The 19,598-nt window shown below is 38.7% G+C and overlaps 1 protein-coding gene across 6 annotated transcripts; it reads left to right on the top strand.

Annotated features, from left to right (window-relative positions):
• The first annotated feature begins 306 nt into the window (after positions 1-306).
• On the top strand, positions 307-19,089 carry LOC116315070 (protein SSUH2 homolog). Of its 6 annotated transcripts, none has more exons than XM_039612399.1 (15): positions 307-627; positions 3,802-3,826; positions 3,921-4,028; positions 6,481-6,561; positions 8,915-8,995; positions 9,071-9,146; positions 9,230-9,359; positions 10,292-10,352; positions 10,774-10,895; positions 11,564-11,626; positions 11,714-11,790; positions 14,004-14,096; positions 15,530-15,635; positions 15,901-16,008; positions 16,696-19,089. In XM_039612399.1, the coding sequence occupies exons 3-15, from the start codon at positions 4,016-4,018 to the stop codon at positions 16,834-16,836; spliced, it is 1,152 nt and encodes a 383-aa protein (XP_039468333.1). In that variant the 5' UTR covers positions 307-627; positions 3,802-3,826; positions 3,921-4,015; the 3' UTR covers positions 16,837-19,089. The 6 variants fall into 6 exon arrangements, with proteins under 6 accessions (XP_039468333.1, XP_031589091.2, XP_039468329.1 ...); XM_031733231.2 differs by lacking the exon at positions 307-627 and adding an exon at positions 1,416-1,551; XM_039612395.1 differs by lacking the exon at positions 307-627 and adding an exon at positions 2,907-3,121 and having other exon boundaries at positions 3,932-4,028.
• Positions 19,090-19,598: the final 509 nt, after the last annotated feature.

Below are 19,598 nucleotides of genomic sequence, written 5' to 3'. Positions count from 1 at the left end.
GTCCAGCAGTTGTAGCAAACAGAATCATGGTCTGGATGCTTTGTTGTGCCAAACGTATTTACTTTCCCAAGAGGAGCACCATAGTCTTTTTAATTTTTTTGTTTAATTTATCTATTTTATTCTATTATTCATGTTATTATCTGTGTGGATATTATGTTGGAGCAGACAGGGAATAAAGGCCAGATTGGCAAAAGATAGAGGACAACGGAATAATAGGGGGGGAAAGGGGGATGGAAAAAAGGAATGCAGGGTTTTCAACTGCTGCATCTGTAACAAAGCACACTCAAATGATACACAGCACCTGAAAGACAAAACAGATGGAGGTACACAAATATAAAGTTTTTCTTTGTGTGTGAGAGTGAGTGAGACAGAGGATGTGAGTGAGTATAAGTGTTTGTCATGAAATGTACTTCATAAATGAGGGTGAGAGACTACAACAATGCACTCATGCCGCCCCAAGGGAGCCAGAGACGGACAGAGAAAGACCCAGAAGAAACCGGACGCCCACTGACCCCAAGAAAGCTGAAGATCTGAGGCCACATGTCCTGATGACAAACATGTGTCCACTCCAGGGAAGCCAAGGGAAAGGGAGGTCCCAGACATCTTGATGCATGCTAAATCATCCAGGTAAGGAAATGCCAAAAAGTTGATTCTGTTCATCTGGACGTGGTGTTTTCAGAGGGAGAAACGTTTCATCACTCATCCAAGTGACTTCTTCAGTCTCAGCTGACTGCAGGTTTCCCCAACCTTATAAAAAGTTCATTGCACAATGACTGAAACTAGCCCACTGAATGAACAATGGGCTGTGAGGTCAGTTCCTTGATCAATAATCAATCATTAATCAGTCCGTCCCAGATGGAGCTCCCACAGCAAAGCGCACGAGTGCCAGGGGACTACAGGCAGCGGGCAACCGACCCTGCAGCGAGCCAAGGATAGGGCCCCAGACCCCAGGCCCCCAAGAACCCCCCAACACAGCTGGTTATAACTTAACATTATGTCAGCTAATGTTAGACTCGAGTGTCCTAAAAACAACACTTGATAAATAGTTTGACTACATTTTCACACAGTAGGACAGTTTATTAACTAACGGTGCGCACACACCGAACGCGAAAGAGGCGGCCAGAGCGTCAGGTTCACATGTAAAGTCAATGGAAAGAGCACGATGACACGCGATTGCACGTCCGGCGAAAATGCGGAGGCAGATTTGCGTCGGGAAAACGCCAAAACCCGTGAAACGCGCGTCAGTGTACCGCGTGGGGCGCGTGTGACTCGCGAAAGAAAACCACGCGCGTCAGGTCGTGTGTTGCATTTTGTGCACACGCTGAGTTGGAAAATATGAACTCGGTGTCAAATCACGCCCGACAACCAATCAGGAGGCCGGTGACGTGGCTGTAACTAGGTCAAAGGGCAGATCCAGTCACTCCGTATGGAGGAAAAGCTCATCTGTGCCGTGGCTAATCATCCAGAGCTAAATGATGCAAGTTGCTACTTCTACCGAGACAAAAATGGACCTAGCTTGGAGGCACATTAGTCAGGAGATTGGGCAACCTGGTAAGTTCATTCATTCTGCTTTTTAATTTCCAGACTGACCCGATGAAACCGTGCAAAAGCTAGCAAGCCCGCCTACTGTCCCGATATTTTCCCACTGATGTACAAATACCTTTCCGCTAACAAGATAATGTGTTTATTCAGAGGACATCTGCAGCACAACACATCTGGCACAACTTCCTCCCACATTTCCGGTTCACGCGCGTGGAAAGATGCAATTTTGAGGCGCGGTGGATTTTCCCTGGACACGCTTGAGGTGCAAATGTGCACGCGTGACATTAGGGGCGTTTGGGCGTTTTCGCTCGCCTCTTTCGCGTCCGGTGTGAACGCACCGTAAGTGTCAAATCCAACCATGTTAGATCCACTTCAAAAACATTTTCAATAATGTTGGCTAACAGCAGCTAACAAACAGCATCGCATACCAACAGAAAAGTTCAGGATATCCTCAACAAGTATGAAGTAGAACTGTGTCCTTGACTGGTATTGGACTCCTTTTAAAACGTTTTAGAGCCTCCTCCAAAGTAAATAGATTAGCATGACTCACCTGGCATATCGAGGTAAACAGTGGACTGACAACCTGTCCAGACCTAAAAAAAAAATTAAAAAAAATAAAATAAAAATAAATGATAGGACAGATCTAAGGCACCCGAGTTTTTGCGGTGACTCGGGGGTAAAAACGTATATTACTGCAAAATATTTATGTGACACCCATCTGATTTTTTTTTTAAATTTTCTTATTTATTGTTAAGTGTTGATATTTTTCAAATATGTTTAAAAAAAATGTGTGTGGTTTTTTTTTCTTTTTTTGGTTGGACAGGGCTGTTATTCAGTCCAGTTTTTTTTTTGTTTTTTGTTTTTTTGTTTTTCCTACAACAGCCATTATAGCTACAGGCAGTAAAAAATAGAAATCAGTGGACTGCAGCTTGTAATCTTGTGACTTCTATTGGTAAGATTTTACACACTTTAACTTTAAACTGAAAAAATAGTGCATTTCTCTTTAAATACACGAGTTTTTAAAAGAAATATACTAACAAAAAAGTCAGATTTATTTTATATTTTAATTCTTCCACAATATGTTCATTCATATATGGCCTCTCAGCTTTGCTTTTCTGCATTTGGTGCAAATGCAAAAGAAAAACATGTTGAAGATGTCCCACAGTTAGGAAGTGGATCTAATTGTAATAATTGTAGTAATTATTCCTCTCATCCCGTTTAACATATAATTTCTTTCTTTGTTTCTTTCTTTTTTTTCTGTTATTTCCTTTCCTACCACCGCCTTTGCCACTGATGTAGTGTAAAGGCGGTAACTTGCCCTATATCCTACAGACACACCGAACACGTCGCGTTTTTGCGTTAAATTCGTCCTCAAAAAGCGGACGATGATCTGGTCCCGATGTTCCCAAGCCAGGAAAGGAAGAGACGGAGATTCTGGGTTCATCAGATTCTCAGAGAAAGCATTTTATGTTTTGACCCAGGAGCTGAAACTGCACGATGGCCGCTTTTGTACATATTTCAAGATGTCAGTGGGCCAGTTTAAGCTCTTGTTAGCAGAGTTGGGACCACACCTGAGCAGGTAGAGAAATAATTTCAAAGTGAGCAGTGTTTAGCTGTGTGCCTGGGGTAAAATAGTTTGTTTTGTTTGCTATTTTTACTATTAAAATGATTTTACTATTTCCCTTTCATTGTATATTCAGTAAAGACACGCAATTTGAGCTATGCTGGTTGCTAAATGAAGTGTTCTGATTGGTCAGATCTGTTTATTCAGATTCGAAACATCGGAAAAATCGAACTTGGTCGGTGTGAACAGCTGCACGAAGAATAGATGAGTCCGAAAAAATACTTTCACGCACGAAATATTCTTACAGATTTTACGTGTGAAAGGGCCTTAAGCAGGTGAGGCAGTGGGGCAGAAAGGTCCAACATGGAGGGGGGGAGGGGGAGAGAGGATGCGAGGGCGGGTTATGAGAAATGACTCTCCAGGAACGTCGGGGCCGCCTACTGACCTGAGAACAATTTCACTTGAATAGAAAAGCTGTACAAACATGTCTGGATAAGAAAAAACAGCTTCTGACACGTGACATGTTGGTATGTTAGCAACCCAGTAGAGGCAGGGCTTCATTTCCTTTCTGTTTTCACAGAGGAAACACAGTAGAAAACAGAGCAGCTATTTGTTCTCTTTGACCCAATATCAATTTTTCAGGTAGACTAAGAATAGTTTTTAATTCTGTTTTTATATTTATTCTTTATCCTCAGACCTCTACCCACCACCAGTCTGCAGGTAAGAGAATAGAAATGACAGCAGTCCTTTAAACATTAGTTTATTGATTAAAATATTTGATATAGGGGCTGATACAAAGAGGTCCTAATTACAGGTATTTCGAAGGTTGCGCAGCGGAGTGAAATTAACGGATCCTGTGTGGTTACCATAAAACCGAGCTGGTCTCCTGTGTGGTTGATCTGCAGCAGAATGAACAGCGCAGGTAAGAAGTCAAATAGCAGGACACAACAGTCACCCTGCACACACACCGAGTCCATGCAGGACACAAGAAGGATGCAGGGATGAGCTGCTGGTGTTCGGAGTGAGCGAATATGTTCCAGCAAATATGTTCAAATTAATGCAAGGTGCATTTTTAAGATTCCTTTTAAGTTTTTTTTTATTCTAAATTAAATAAGCTGCTGCTTAGACGTCTGTTAAATGGGAACCTGATATCTTTTAATCTGTCAATTGCATCTTTGGGTTTTTATTTTTTCTCTGGGATTTATTTGTGCATGAACAGCTTTACTTATAAACAGAGGTTGACTTAAGTCCTGAAAGAAATTATAACTATATTTTTCATAGATGGATATACCTGTTTTTTCTAAAAATAAATAAATAAATAAATAAACTTTTTTTTTTAAAGGATGCTGTTAAAATTTAGTCAAAAGGGCGTTTCTTCTTATGTCAACTGCCAGCAGTAGCCCCTCGTTCAATTTTAATATAGCTATTGATATGGATGGATAATTGATATGGATTAGTTTATGCATTTTATTGGGTTGTAAATTCTCTTACACTGTAACATTTATCTTTTGGATGGTGGCACAAAGATGAAAGAATGTGAGAGACAGGGAAAAGCTGGGTGAAAATGGAAGAGAAAATGGGTGGCTGTGGCTCAGGTGGTAGCGCAGATCAGCTACTGATCGGAAGGTTGGTGGTTCAATCCTTGGCGTCCCCAGTCTGCATGCCAAATATCCTTGGGCAAGATACTAACCCCAAGTTGCCCTCCGATGCGTTCATCGGAGTATGAATGTGTGTGAATGTAGTTTAGTTTGCACTTGTGTTTAGAAGTGCTTGTATGAGTGAGTGCGAATGGATGAATGAGGCATGTAGTATACAGCACTTTGAGTACTCCGGGAGAGTAGAAAAGGGCTATATAAGAATCAGACCATTTACCAAAAAGAAACAAACATTGGCCAAATTCAACATCAAAGTTATAATGCCAAAGTATCTTCTGTTTTACCTGCATTCCAGCAACCTGAGCAAGGACTAAGCCACCTATTGTAGATAAGAAGCAATCATGAGCTACCGCTCTGAAGTGTTCTTGTTCCAACACGTAGAAGGGGAAATAGGAGCGAGCTAGCCACAACCACAAAAGCTGAAGCTTTTTAAAGCATCCAGATTTTTTTAAAATGGCAAAATTTTTAACAGCTGTACATAGCATGACTCTGACACCCAAGGACCTGGATATTCTTGGTCCTAGTTATAGCTACTTGAGTAAATCTAGACAAGTACTTTAAGATTTGGCAGTTGATCAAAGTCTGACGAGCCTTATCAGCTCAATTCAAACGCACAAACAAACAAACAAGCATTGTAGCTAAAAGTTTGATTTTCTAAGCTATTTAGTCCATTGATTAACAAAACATAACACATTTGCTGAAAGTGCATTAAACTGTACTTCTTCTTTATCGATTCAATTTCAAACCTACTGAAATTGGGTTGAAATTGTTTTTAACATGGGAACAGAACAATGCTGCCCAGAACTAGCAGGACTGGTTGATGGTTACATTAAAACAATTTTTAGGCAACCAGGCTTTTGAAAATGTCAAAGCACACAAGTCACAGAGACATGCTGATCTCTGAAAGCGACCCAGTCATAGCTTATCTTATTAACAGATATAATTCCATATCTTCATATCTATGGCATTGCTTGGATCCAGATATACTGGGTCCTCATTACAGACAACTCAATCAGTTAACTCTCTAACTGACACCTGACTAGGTGAGGTACTCCAGGAATATCCCACTGTGAGGAACCCCCAGGGCAGACCCAGGACTCGCTGGAGAGATTATATCTCTCGGCTGACTTGCGAGTGTCTCAATGTCCTCTGGGATGAGTTGGGGTGAGGGAGGTCTGGGTTTCTCTGCTCAAACTGCTGCTTCAGTGACCAAAACCCAGAAAAACTGCAGAAAATATATGCATGGAAGGATGGATAAGCTAAGACAGATTCTTGAAAATTAGGCAGTCCATCAAAGTAACAAATGAGATTGATGCCTCTGATAAGGGAAAAAAGAATAATTCCCTCTGGAAGGGGAGACCCCTAACCCTTTAAGCAAAAACATCAACTATCAGAAGTTCATTTTTAAAATGACATTTTAGGGTTCAGATGAGTTTCTGTCATCTAACTGTTTACATTCGTTGATTTTTTTGTTTTTTGTTTTTACCAGAAATCCACAAAAATAAAAACAATATCATATCATTATTATGTTATTAAGCAAGACGCAATGTTTCTGTAGATGTTTCATCTTTAATTATCCCAAAAAAATCTAAATATGAAAGCTTTGGTTTTAGGGCGTCTCAGAAGGTTAGCACTGACAACTGACCAAATAAATAAATAAAACTTTGTTTCTCTCTGTGTTAGTTTGAATGGTTTGTTTCTTTTTTTTTTTTATTCCAGCTGCATATTCCCCTCTCATGCCCACCTCAGCCAACACTTTCAGCAGTGTCCCATTCTATGAAGGCAATGTGTCTGCAGGAGGTAAGAAAAGCCCAACTCCTCCCATTCATGTTGTTACATTAACCTAACCTGCTTTTTTATAGCCTGTTTTATAACTTGAAAATCTTTCATCATTGCTGGACGAGGGTCCCTCGTTTTGAGTTTCTTATATTCCCCGTTTAGTTCCTTGATTATTTAGTATTTTCCCCTTGCGTCTTTGCCCTCTGTCTCTCTCTCTCTGTCTGTGTTTTTATAGGTTGTGTGAGTTCTTGTGTCTTGTTTCCTCCTTGTGTTTCCTCCTTTTTTCTATTGGCTGCCATGTTTATCCATGTTTCCCCATTCAATCATGTCTCTGTGTCTGTCTGCGTCTCTGTGAGTGTTCCCGTTATTTACTGTTTTACTTTCTCCTGTCTCTGTGCGCCATGTTTTGTTTTACTTCTCTTACTCCGAAGGTACCTCGTCTCATGTGTTATGTCTAGCTTTTCGTCCTCTGTCTCGTTGTGTGTGATTGGCCCCAGCTGTGTTCCCCATGTGTTTTCTGAAAAAATATAATATAAAAAAAATATATTAAAAAAAATAAAGGGGGTCAAATTTTAATATCAGAAGTAAAATGAGGTGCATTACAATATTCTGTCACCATTTTTGGGTGTCATGTAACATGCTTGTTTTAATTTTACTGGAACAGCTGCAGGTGTGGTTCAGGTTTTCACAGTCTGAGGGAACTACTAAAAGTCTGAGACTTTGAGAGTTTTTTAGTTGTTAAAAATGGGGCTTAGGGGCTGTCTGTGGATCTTCTTGTTGTATCATTGTGTGATGAAAATAAATGTCTATAATACTTAAAAGGAAAGAAAAGAAAGAAAGTAAAAGAATCCCCAACTTAAAATGTTTACTCTAAAACTCTAGGAGCTCAGGGGGTAACATTAGCGTGGGCAGATGCCTCTTTCATTTGCACCAAAAATTCCTTTGTGCAGGTTCGGGTTTGTTCAGCTGTACACATAGTGTAATTCTATAGAAATTTGTCATGTTCCATCTTGTCACTGTTTAACCAGTTTGATGAATGAGTCTTCTGAAAAAGGATGCAACTATGACATGTGATACTTTTCCTTCTAATTCATGTAACCAAAATTAGTCCTTTATAAGTGAGGTTTTGACTGAAACAAAGTCTGTTAGTTGTAAAAAGCTTACAAAAACACCTATACTTCTTGTTTATTAAGCAGTTTCTCTCGTATACAAACAAGAAGAAGAAAAAATCCCCTTTGAGATTAAAATTATGCTAGCTTACTCTAAATTGTGTGGAAAAACAAAATAAGCATTGGAACCAAACTGTCAGGAACATTGGCAAGTTTAGAACCTTTTAGAAGGGGAAACTGTCAGGCAAATGTAGTCTTAACACTCTTAATAATAACATATTTTAGTATTATTTGGCATCTTCTGTTGTTATCTAAGTCAAATTGTCCTTGGCGACAGGTCAGAGGGAAAACAGATTTAAATGTCCAGTGTCCTTGATACTGAGCGTTTCCACAGTGAAGTTTATCATCAATAAACAAATAAACAATAAATAATCAATAAATAAAACTTAGGTTGATAATGAAAGAAAGGAGAGGAAGAAGTCATTTCATGACACAAATCACTGGTCTGATATTACAGGGTTATTACCGTGACTTAAAAAGTGTCTGGTTTCATGTATTTGTTTTCTAAATATTGTTATAAATGTTAGCTAACATGGGCTAGATTGCTAGAGCTCATGAGCTAATTTTAGTTTTCTGAGCCATTATTCTGCTGGCATGTCAGTAGTTGCCAGCCAAGGAACTGATTTCCCTCATTATGTTAGTTTGTTAGCGTTTCCTGTTCTGACTGGGCTTCATTATTTTTTTAAAGTACATTTTTGACAGTGAACTGAAGTACTGAGAGACATGATTCTTTATCAACTTTTTTCCCCATAGATGGATATATATATTTTTCTAAAATAAATAATTAAAAAATAAAAAATAAATAGAAAGGCAGAAATCTGTGCGAAGATGGCAAAAAAGAAAAAAAATTAAACTGGGCATGTGGCCAAAGTCAACACTGTACTTATAATGCCAAGGTAGCTTCTGTTTTGCCCGCATTCACCGATGCATGAAAGTGTGTTATACTGTTATATCAAATGTCACCTTTTTCACAAATTGGATATTTTGTTTGTTTTAGGCCAAGCTTAGTTAAAGCCGGCTTTTCTGTTTTCAACTTTTAGTTCATCGTGTTAGCTGAACGAGGTTCGTGGTATAGGGCCCAGACCTCCTAAGCTGCTCTGTTGGAACTTTAGTTTGAACCAAAAAATAAGGCTACTCATGTTTTCCATGTTGAAGTTCATCCAAGATATTGGTTTCACTGGTTTGTTTCTTCTTGTTTGTTCAAGCTATGTACCCACCTGTCATGGCACCCCAAGCCAACATGTTTGGAAATGTCCCAGGCTATGAAGGCACTGTGCCAGGAGGAGGTAAGAAAAGCCTGCTTCACATAATTCCTCACATTAATGCTGTTGCTGGTATTTGAAAATTTGTCATTGATGCAGGAGGTTTCCTGCCCCCTCCCATGCCCATGGAGCCGGTAGCCCCACCCCAACCCGGCCCTGAAAATCCTGAATGGAGGTACGACATATTACCTGCATCTCTCAGCTGCTCATCAACCAGTAGAATATTCTGGTTTAACACAGAGTTTATGTGTTTTGTAGCATCCCCTCTCTGTCTGAGGATGAGGCTCGTACGGCATTCAAGGAATTTGTGTCGTCTCATTGCTGCTACGGTGACGCTCCGGTCACTCAGGGAGTCATCACCTCCATGGAGCCATTCAACACCTTTAGAGTGATTAAATGTTCCCGTTTTTATAATGCTGTCACCATCAGTGATGCTGAGGACTGAGTTACCTCCATATCTGCCTTTACTATCTTGTTGAGTCTGTTGCAGAGCTCTGGTTTGAGCTGCTTTTATTCATAGTTTTCCAAACATTTGACCAACGGACATAATTGAATGATAACGAACTGTTGAAAATAAACATGTGTAATGACTTTGTTTTTCCTCAAAAACTTGAGGGCTTTTAGTAAATGTCCAGACCTGCTGAAGTAGTAGTTTGCCAGGACTTTTCATCACATCCTCAAAACTGTTGCAAGAAGCTCAAAGAAAAGGCCACCGCAGTTTTATGACACAATTTGTTATGCAGTAATATGATGCCCAGTTATATGAACCCAAATTGGAAATACATTGCATGTTACAAATTTAAACACATTGTGTGCAGGATTTAATAGGTTTTAAAAGAGTGACTTTGATAGAGATCTGCAGAGCTGTAAACTGATATCAGCTACAGTACTTCTACCTACATATTTATGCTTACAACAACTATCTCACTTCTAGACTTTTAACAGGGAGAGTGAAAATAGTTCTTGTTATGCAATATTTTCACCCCTACTTATCTCCATCTTACACTTATTTTGATAATAAGGTGTTTCCTGATTTTCTGACATGTGCATTAATACAACTTCTTCCTGATCCAGAAACAGACTGAAGGCTCATATACTAAGAGTATAGTGAGCAGTGTTATTACAATCATTATTTAATCATAACGCCTGTAACATGTGTCTGACACAACAAATATACTTTTATTTTAACATATCCAGCTTTTTTGATGCATTGAAATGTATGTTTCACTTTCACTCTGATGTGAAATATAGAGAAATTACCACAGTAATGTTATCAGCAAATCCAGTTTCTCTCAGTAAAGTCTGTTTTTTGTTCCTTAGTATCGTCTGGAGACATTCACTGAGTCCAGGTCAACTGAGTGGGCCCACAAACCACATGAAGGTAAACACACATTTTCATTTTAGCCATTAAAATGTCCATTTTCATTTGTTTCCTTGAGCCACCATGTTCTGTTATTATAGAGCAAGGCTGGATGCTTTTTAATCTGATGGTAAAGCTTTTGTTGTTTCCTGTTACCAAACCACATTTTTCACTTTGTTCTTGACCACACTGAAAGTTTATGGTCTTGTGAGGGATTAAAAACAATAGTGTGATACTCAGAGCCTCTTACGAATCAAACTCCAGAACAACTGATTAATAAATAGTGTTTTACCTGAAAGAGTTCAAGCTGGAAACACTTACTTTGGTTTTCATAACAAATGCCTCTTTTATTGATCCTTGCATAAACCTACTGACAATGCAGTAACTTATTATACTAGTAGTTTATTGATTGTCATTTTCTGTGATCTCATGTATTTAAAAGGTGAGCCTGCTGACTTTTATGCCCAGCCCGCTCCACGACCATGGGAGGTCCAGGCCACACCCCCCAAACTTTTCAGCGACCATACAGAGAAGATCCGGGTGCCCTACACGTCCTCCGTCAAGGTGACTGAATAACAAAAGCTATCTGTCAAAGTGCTGGGTTACCTGCAGTTTAGTTCTGAGCTTTAAGCTTGAAGATATATATACTTAAAGAATTAGGATATTTAGGAACAGGAAAGCTATCAGGTAACATTGAAAATATGTCAGAAGCCGTTTGTGGATTAAAGCTGTTTGTCAAATTTGAAAATGTTCATGTTTCACAGGCCTTGTAAAGATGTTCCCTGGGTTGCCCGTGTGGCTCAAGGGCTTCTGAAAGGGATGCAATGGTTCTTCAAGGCATTTCAGTTGGGTTTTAAAAGTTTTAGATTTTTGTGGATCTCTCTAAAAAGACTTTAGCATTCCAAGACGCTTTTATGCTGCTGAGGAGCCTTTGGAGTTTAAATTCCTAAAAATCTTTCAGGGGACTTTTTGGGCCCTGGGTACCTGAGATTCTTCAAGGGATCCTTGAAATCTGTGAAGATTTGAGTTCCTGAATGAGCTGGTTGCTAACATAGCATGAGGTGTCAGTGCTATAGTCACGTGTAGTTTTCAATTTAGCTTGAGCTCTAATTAGAAGTTAAACTATGAACACAAACTGTGTGCGAGGAATCTAAGGAGAACTCCCCATCAGTGCGATTCTGAAAAGTTTTTACCTTTTGCTCATTTTTGACTTTTTTTGTGTTTGTGTTTAGGAATGCCACACATGCCATGCAGCAGGTACTGAGCAATGCAGGGAGTGCAGTGGAAGTGGAAAAGTAAGGAAACTCTTAATAGTAAATAATAAGACATGAAAAGTCTGATCAAGGTACAATGAAAACATTTGCATATTTGTGTCGTTGTAGAAAACTTGCCCAGTGTGTAATGGTGCGGCAAAGTCCGATCCAGCCTGCACTCACTGTAATGGCACAGGCAAAGACAGGTACTCAATGGTCACACAAACTGAAAATAAAACAGACAACACACCAGTTTCACAGCTTACATTTTGTATTATCTTCATCTACCTCTTTCTTTTTACACATGCAAACTAATAATGATATGTAGAATTAAACAATTACATTTGAAATGACTCAGTGTAAATAAATTTTGATCAGACCTCCTATTCTTTTTTTTTTTTTAATGTTGGCAAGCAAGTACAAGAATTGTCACCTGAAATTCATAAATTTTAGATTATGATTGTTTTGAATTTGTGTTTTCAAATAATTTATTCACTATTAACATTTTAAAGTCAAAACCACAGCTTAATATATTGCATTTTGATTAGATCATATTTGCATGAAAATGCTGGGGTTGTGAACATGTAGAAAATAATGTCAGTAGGGATTGTTGGCCCCTAGGTGAATTTCTATTAATAAATCTGTTCGGACACCCCTGCACTATACTATGGAGCCTCTACCTCATGTTTTCCCCTTCAGATACAGGTGATCCAATCAAACGCAACAATATAGACAGTTTAAACCCCACTTCCACTTAGAGCTATTTGGTGAGCTGTGCAAAGTAGATATCTACTTATCAGACTCAGAAAACAGCCAGCTGGGATGATGACGGACTTTTACTCTATACAGGGAATGAGGTGACTCTGTTACATGTATTGAGCAGAGCATGAGACTTTCAGAGTTTGAGGGTTTATAAATGTAATGTTTGTCCTGTAAAGCATCCACGGGACACAGGTGTGGGGACAGCAATACTTTTATTAATACTGTGGTTTTAGGTTCACTGGGACACAGTCACTCCCGCTCTCTGCTGTCACGTCCGCTCTTCTGCCTCCGACTGTCACTGCGAACATATAAAGAGTGACAATCACCTTCACTTCTCAGCACACCTGTTCACCCCGCCCCTGCGCCGCCCCGGGAGCTCACTGCGTCGCCCCCCTCTGCAGCCGGCCAGAGACCACACCCACGCCACAATAAACTTGTGGGAAAAAAAAAATTGGCTTTATAACGTGTTTGTCAGCATTATGGACTGCAAGTTCTAACGTGAATAATGCACTGAATTACAGTCAGTTAACGGCTAAGCTTTTCACTCAGGCATTCGTCTGGTCCTCTCTGTTGACCGATCACAATAGCTGTTTATTTAGTAACATCTGAAGTAGTGGTGCTGCAGGGGTTAATGTTACTTGGAATGGATTCAGACAACCCTTACTCACACACACACACACACACACACACACACACACACACACACACACACACACAGAGTCATGTCATCAGTACTGTCATGGGACAGTGTCAGTTTTTTTCAGCTGGTTTGAGACACCTCTGGGAGGCTTGCAATGCCCTGCAGCATGTTTTCCTGGGCTACTTGTGTGTTCGTCATTTCCTCAGAACCTACCAAAGTCATAACCTTTAGCCTACTTTTTTTCCTGATCAGTTTTTCTCTTTTTCAAGAGTCCACCAAATAAATCACTTTTTTTTCTTTTTCAGCATGTCCATTCATTTTCTGCTTAACTCTCTGCTCATGTCCTCAATGGTGCTTTCTCTGTAGACTTTCTTTTACTCAAATTAAAAGCAGAAGTAGAAGTGTTCCAAAAGCAAGAAAAGCCTCATTAAACAATTGTTTTTATATATGAATGTTTTATAAAATGAAGGGTTTAACAATTTAAAGATTGAAATAAAATACTGTTGTTGCTATTTGTTGCTTCAGGGACAGTCTTCTATCTGATGCTACAGACTAACCTGATGATCTGTCTGCTCCCATCTACCATCTAGTCATCCCACAATAACTGGGACAACCTTTTGCAAAAAATAAACCTCATCTGGCCAATAAATATGAGCAAAGGAAGAAATCGGTCAAAAAATGTTCAGGAGGATGTGAAATCATCAGTTACTTTTATTCATTTAACAAAAATTTAAAAATACATTTGTTATTTAAAGTCTTTTATGTGTGTATCCTGGTTGAAGATAGGCAGCAATATTTACAAAATAAGCATACACATATCGACAAAATAAACAAATATCAGATTTTTAAAAATTAAAACAAAATCTATAGAAATGAGAATGGTCAAGACTGAGTCAAACATATTTAAATGATTTTATTCACTTCAATGTGGACTTTAGTAACAAAGAAAAAATTGAAACAAAATTGTATCTGTGTAAGTAACCAAAAATAATGAGTCATATGTCTGTGTGTGTTTAGGTGTACAAAGTGTGATGGTAGGGGGAAAAAGCAATGTGAAACCTGTAAAGGAAAACGTCAACTGCTGACCTACATTGAGCTAAAAGTGGAGTGGTGAGTACAAGTACAACAGTGTTTCGGTGTTCCTATATTTCCTGTATGAAGATTGGGTTCTTCAAGTGTGTTTTAGGTGTCATTTGGAAAATTCAAATGGTCCTGGAGGAGGTTGCAGAAGTATATAAAGACACTTAATTTGAACTCAATCTAACTCCTTTAAAGGGTTTAAATTTGTTTCTCATGCCCTTGAAGCTAATTTTATGCCACATGTCCTGGGTACTTGCAGAGTCCATTAAGGATACTTGAGGTTCTGTTTGAGGTCTGTTTGTTTTGACAGATATCCATGAATTGTGTAGAGGAAAAATGGTACATGGAGAAGTTTTACAGGGCTTTAAAAAGTCAACACAAATTAGATGGTTCTTGTTTTTTTTCAACCGTAAATATTTTTTGAGGTACTTCCACTGAAATTTTAGAAAACATTAATATCTTCCACAGACTACTGATGGGGTCCAGTCCTTAAGCATAATACACGAGCCCTGCACAAGGTTTTAGTTGTACTTGAGGAATAACCAGTTTATGAAAACAAAGCTTTTGTCTTTCAGTGACAGAGTTGCTTGAAGGCTTAACAGGCCCATATATTTCTGCAGATATATGACATACAGTATAATCAGATTTGAAAAATCAAATAAGGAAACAGAGAAGAAATTGCACATGGTCTTTGTTTCATTTTTATTATCAGTAAAAGTATGTATCATGTAAAATATGTGAGGATTAGCATTAAATTTGAAAGCCATATCTGAATGATAATAAAAAAAATTCTTGATCAGTGGACAGCCCGTTATTATTAACAACAGAGATTTATCTAATGTAATTTATGCTGAAATTGAGAAAATTCAGGAGGTTTCATTAACATTCAAAGCACTGCTACAAATACATTATTTTCAGTGGTGCGGTGGCTTGCACTGCGTCACAGCAGGAAGATCCTGAGTTCAACTCCATCATCAGGTTAGGGCCTTTCTGTGTGGAGTGGAGTGTTTTCTGTGGGTACTGAGGCCTCCTCCCACAGTCCAGAGACATGCAGTTAGTGGGGTTAGGTTAAGTTGTGATTCTAAATTGCCCTTAGGTGTGAACGGTTGTCTGTCTCTCTGTGTTAGAACTGCAGCAGACTAGCGGCCTGTCCAAGGTGTATCCCGGCTCTTCCCCTATGCTTGAATAGGTCCCAGCACTCACCCAACCCTGATAAGGATAAGAGGAAGAGAATAAATGTTTTTTTGGGTGATGCTTTGGTGCCCTCTAGTTAATAAAAATCAAAATTACATGCTGCGAGTTTAAACTGAAAACAGTAGAAACTTGATTGGTTAAAACTTGAACTGATTGATTCATGTAATGTTGTATTCATCAGGATGTAAAGTGTGTGTTATATCTGTATTATATTTTACATTTGATATAGACAGCATGAATATAGTTCATATCTGTGTATTTGTGTTTAGGAAAAACCATGTGGAAGCTCATCTGGTGGAGCAGAGCTGTGGTCTGAAGAGTGATAAGCTAAGCTCAGTGAAAGGGAAGGAGCTGTTCAAGAACAGCCAGAACCTGGTAAACACACACAAATACCAACATTTTATACAAAAAAACTACATCTCAGTGGTTTCACACAGTCGTTTGGAATGTTGTATTCTATGTTTGTAATGTTAAAATGTTGAAATAATCTTCATAAATTAAACATAAAGCCACTGCAGGAACTCACCTCAGACAGGTGTAGTTGAGGTAAATGTAAAGGAAAGGTTGGGGAGAAGGAAAAGACATTGCTGCGGTTAGCTGTGTGAATATTGTGAATTGAACTCTGTCTTTCTTCTCTCAGGCCTACCCACTACTTGGGTTTCCAAACCCAGCAGTCTCTCAGGCCTCTGAGCGTCTGATCAAAGAACATCAAACTAAGAATGGCCAAACCTCCAGGATTCTGCAGCAGGTAGGCCGACACACAGCTCAAAAGAAAAATTAGGAACCATCTTCTCCAGAGTGTGGAAGGAAAGAAAGCAGCTATCCTTGTTCCTTCAGCAGTTAATTCTAGTTGAAATATAATGGATTCAAACTGAAATTCCATTATTTGTAGTTGAAGCAGCAAGGAAAATGTGCAAAGTTTCCCTTAGACTTCTCTTTTGAGTCTATAGTGTAGTCTCCCCCAGTGGCCAGCCTGTGCTGGTGTGCCTGTGTTACTCTGCAGTTTATTGCTTTGCTCTGCAAAGTATTTCATTTAACTGATTCCTCAGTTAGTCAATGGAAAAATCAATAGACTGTTCAATTACTAAAGTAATCGACTGCTACAGAAGCTCGAGAGATAAGGTGTCCTGTAAAGATAACTAAAGCCATCTTGAATGATTTGATGGTGGTTGAAGAGTTAGTTGTTATATAAACACTCAAAAAGGGGAATTTATTGTTGGAATTTTTGTTAAAGAAAAGGACATAAAGGTTTGAAGCTGGTCAATTGAAGATTAACACAAATCTGAAATGTGGCTAAGAAAAGTGCTCATTACTAGATTTCCTTTACTCTTGCTTTCAGTCAATGCTAAGCTAAAGTATTCTGACTCAAGCTAACGTGCTCTGATACAGTTGAAAGTTTTCCTTTAATATAATTCCCTCCATCTCTCTCTTTCAGAGGCAGACAGTCGAGCTGATCCCCATCACTCAGGTGAACTACAAGTGGAAAGACAAGAGCTACGTGTACTACGTGTACGGCAACGAGCGCAAAGTCAGTGCTGACGACTACCCAGAGACCTGCTGCTGCGTCATCCTGTAGACTCACAAATACACACAGCTGAAAGCAATTAAACATGTACTCATTCTTCTCTTTTTTCTAACATCAGCCTTCCTTTTTCCATATATAATGATGATTTCATTTATTAGGGTAAGAAAAGCAATCCAACCATACCTGTGTTAAAAATAATAGAATGTAATGTTCTGTTCAGCATTTTATTAAAATAAAAAAAATAAAGATAAAAACACTATACTGACAGTTAAAGTTGGTGCTGGTAGTGTCACATCATGAACAATTTACTGTAATTGATGGAAACATGAATTCTGCTCTCTACCATAAAATTCAGAAGCAGAATGTCCAGCCATCACTTTGCGTTGTGAAGCTCAAGCACACTTGGCTTATGCAGCAGGACAATGTCTGAAATACGATAGAGTCCACCTCTGACTGGTAAAAAAAAAAAATAGATAAAGAACAAAAAGTGAAGGTTTTAGAGTGACCTAGGAAAAGTTTGGACTTATATCAGATTGCAATTTTTGCCGTGGCTGAATTTAAACAATTCTACAAATAAGAGCGGGCTATTATTCCTCTACATCGATATGAAAGAGTCATGGCCAGTTATCACAAATGTCTGACTGCAGTTTTTGCTGCCAAGGGTGGCAGAACCTCTTATTAAGTTTAGGTTTAGCGGCAACTGCTTTTTACCCCTTAAGCGTAGAAGGCTGATGGGGTGTCGTTGTCACTCCACCAGCCAGGCATGTGGTCGGGTGGTGTGGACACCCAAGTTTGTGAATGCAATAACTCAAGAACAAGGCACTGTAATATCTTGAAAATCGCAATTCTTCATTAATCCCTGAGGAAGTTATATAAACACCTGCACCACCAGGAATTGAACCCAGGGCACAAGAGTGGTAACCTTGTATTATGCCACTACACAAGCAAAATAAGCTCGGCCTGACACCATACCGTGCATCTACTAGGAAACTGAGGGTTAGCACTGGCGGCTGCCAGTATTTTTCACGTAGTATCAGGTAGGTTTGGTTAACATTTTTCCCTTTATAAATGAAATCATCAATTAAAAAGTGTATTTTGTGTTTTCTCTGGTTATCTTTGTGTAGAATTAAAATTTGTTTGATTTGAAACATTAAAGTATGACACATATGTTAAGAAGTAAGAAATCAGGAAGGGGGCAAATACTTTTTCACAACACTCTTAAGTGGTCAAGCTAAAGGAATAATTGTGATATTTAACATCTTATAATCCTTCATTTAGAGCTACTGTATCCATACAACCCAGTCTCATAGGAAAACATATAACAACACGCCGGTCCACTGCATCCATTTCACACTTTGCTTCTCCAAACAGTGAAACGGACAGGCATGCAGAAGTTGCATCACCAGCAGGGGTAGCTAATATATTAAAGCCACAAAGTCAGTAGTGAACAAAAAACGTATGATGTACATTCCAGTGTCCTTAATCACCAGAAATGATTAAGCAGGGCAGATAATAATATATATTTATATATGTAAATAGGTTATTAATGTCTGTTTAAACGCTTTCCTGTGATTATTTTCATGTTGGCTTGAAATAAAATATCTCCCTCCGCTGTTACTGCAACTTACTGCAAGTTCTGTCATACTTGTCATACTTTGGAGATATCAGATGAAGATGATTCAAATTTTTACAGGGACTTAAGGACATTTTAATTTTTTTATATAATAGAGAATTAAGAATATAATATGTAACTTCACACGATATTTATAGCAAGTCACTTTAAAAACACTGCAGCACTTTGTGAAGGTGGCTACATTTGGGCTGGGTTTATTTGTTTTCACATTTACAATAACAGGAAATGTTTACTGTTGGTGATTTTTGTAATATAATGATGTTGCCAATCAAACTACTAGCCTGTAGTTACCAATTGCTGTACACTTACTTACTCTTCCTTACTGCCCACTTAATTTCACTTCCTGTGGAAGGTTTTTGCTATGCTCTGAAGGCAAAAACCAGCCTCGTGTGCCACTAACTGAAGGTGTTTCTGTGTTACCGAAGAGTTTACTCCAAACATGTGCCAGTATGTGCCAGTATGTGCCACTATAGCGTCTTCAGTATTACAAGAAAACATCATATTTCATATCATAACCTTTTATCTATCTAAAACTTTCAAAAACAATGACGTGCTGCTTTCTGTATGTGTGCCTTCAACTTTAAACAATGTGTGATTAAATGTTTCCTTTAGAAAAAAATCTGACTAATCACAGTTGAAAGGTGAAATAAAAACATGAGATGATTGCATTAGCCTGTGTTAACCTCTTAATATGTACCTTATGTGTTCCATTTAATATACTATCTACAGCCCTGTTCTCTTTTGCTGCTTATGTGATTCTGACATGAAAGTGCTTGGTTTAGGATCACAGAATAGTAAAATGTTTTGCCAGCAGAAAAACAGAATCAAATAATAAAGCTTTGTCTTTGAAACTATATTACTGATGCTCATCAGGGAAAGACAAAAACACTATGTTGCCAAAAGTATACGCTCGTCTGCTTCCCACGCCTAATAACTTGAGTGACATCCCATCTCAGTCTCCGCTCTAAATCATACAAATCATCTATAGGATTGAGTTCACTGGACACATGGAACCCCGGCTATTAAGACAAGTTTGCACTAAAATATGTACTATGCTTTCAATAATATATATGTGGTATTAAAATACGCCAAATGTTTTCCTTTTAAGCGAGATGAAAACAATCCGTCACACGAGGACGCGAGAGTGAGGGAAAACTACTGGTGTCTCTGCGGCTACAGC

This window comes from Oreochromis aureus, linkage group 5 (genome assembly GCF_013358895.1).
Source record: "Oreochromis aureus strain Israel breed Guangdong linkage group 5, ZZ_aureus, whole genome shotgun sequence".
Lineage (NCBI taxonomy): Eukaryota > Metazoa > Chordata > Actinopteri > Cichliformes > Cichlidae > Oreochromis > Oreochromis aureus.
This window is presented reverse-complemented; position numbering and strand designations above follow the sequence as displayed.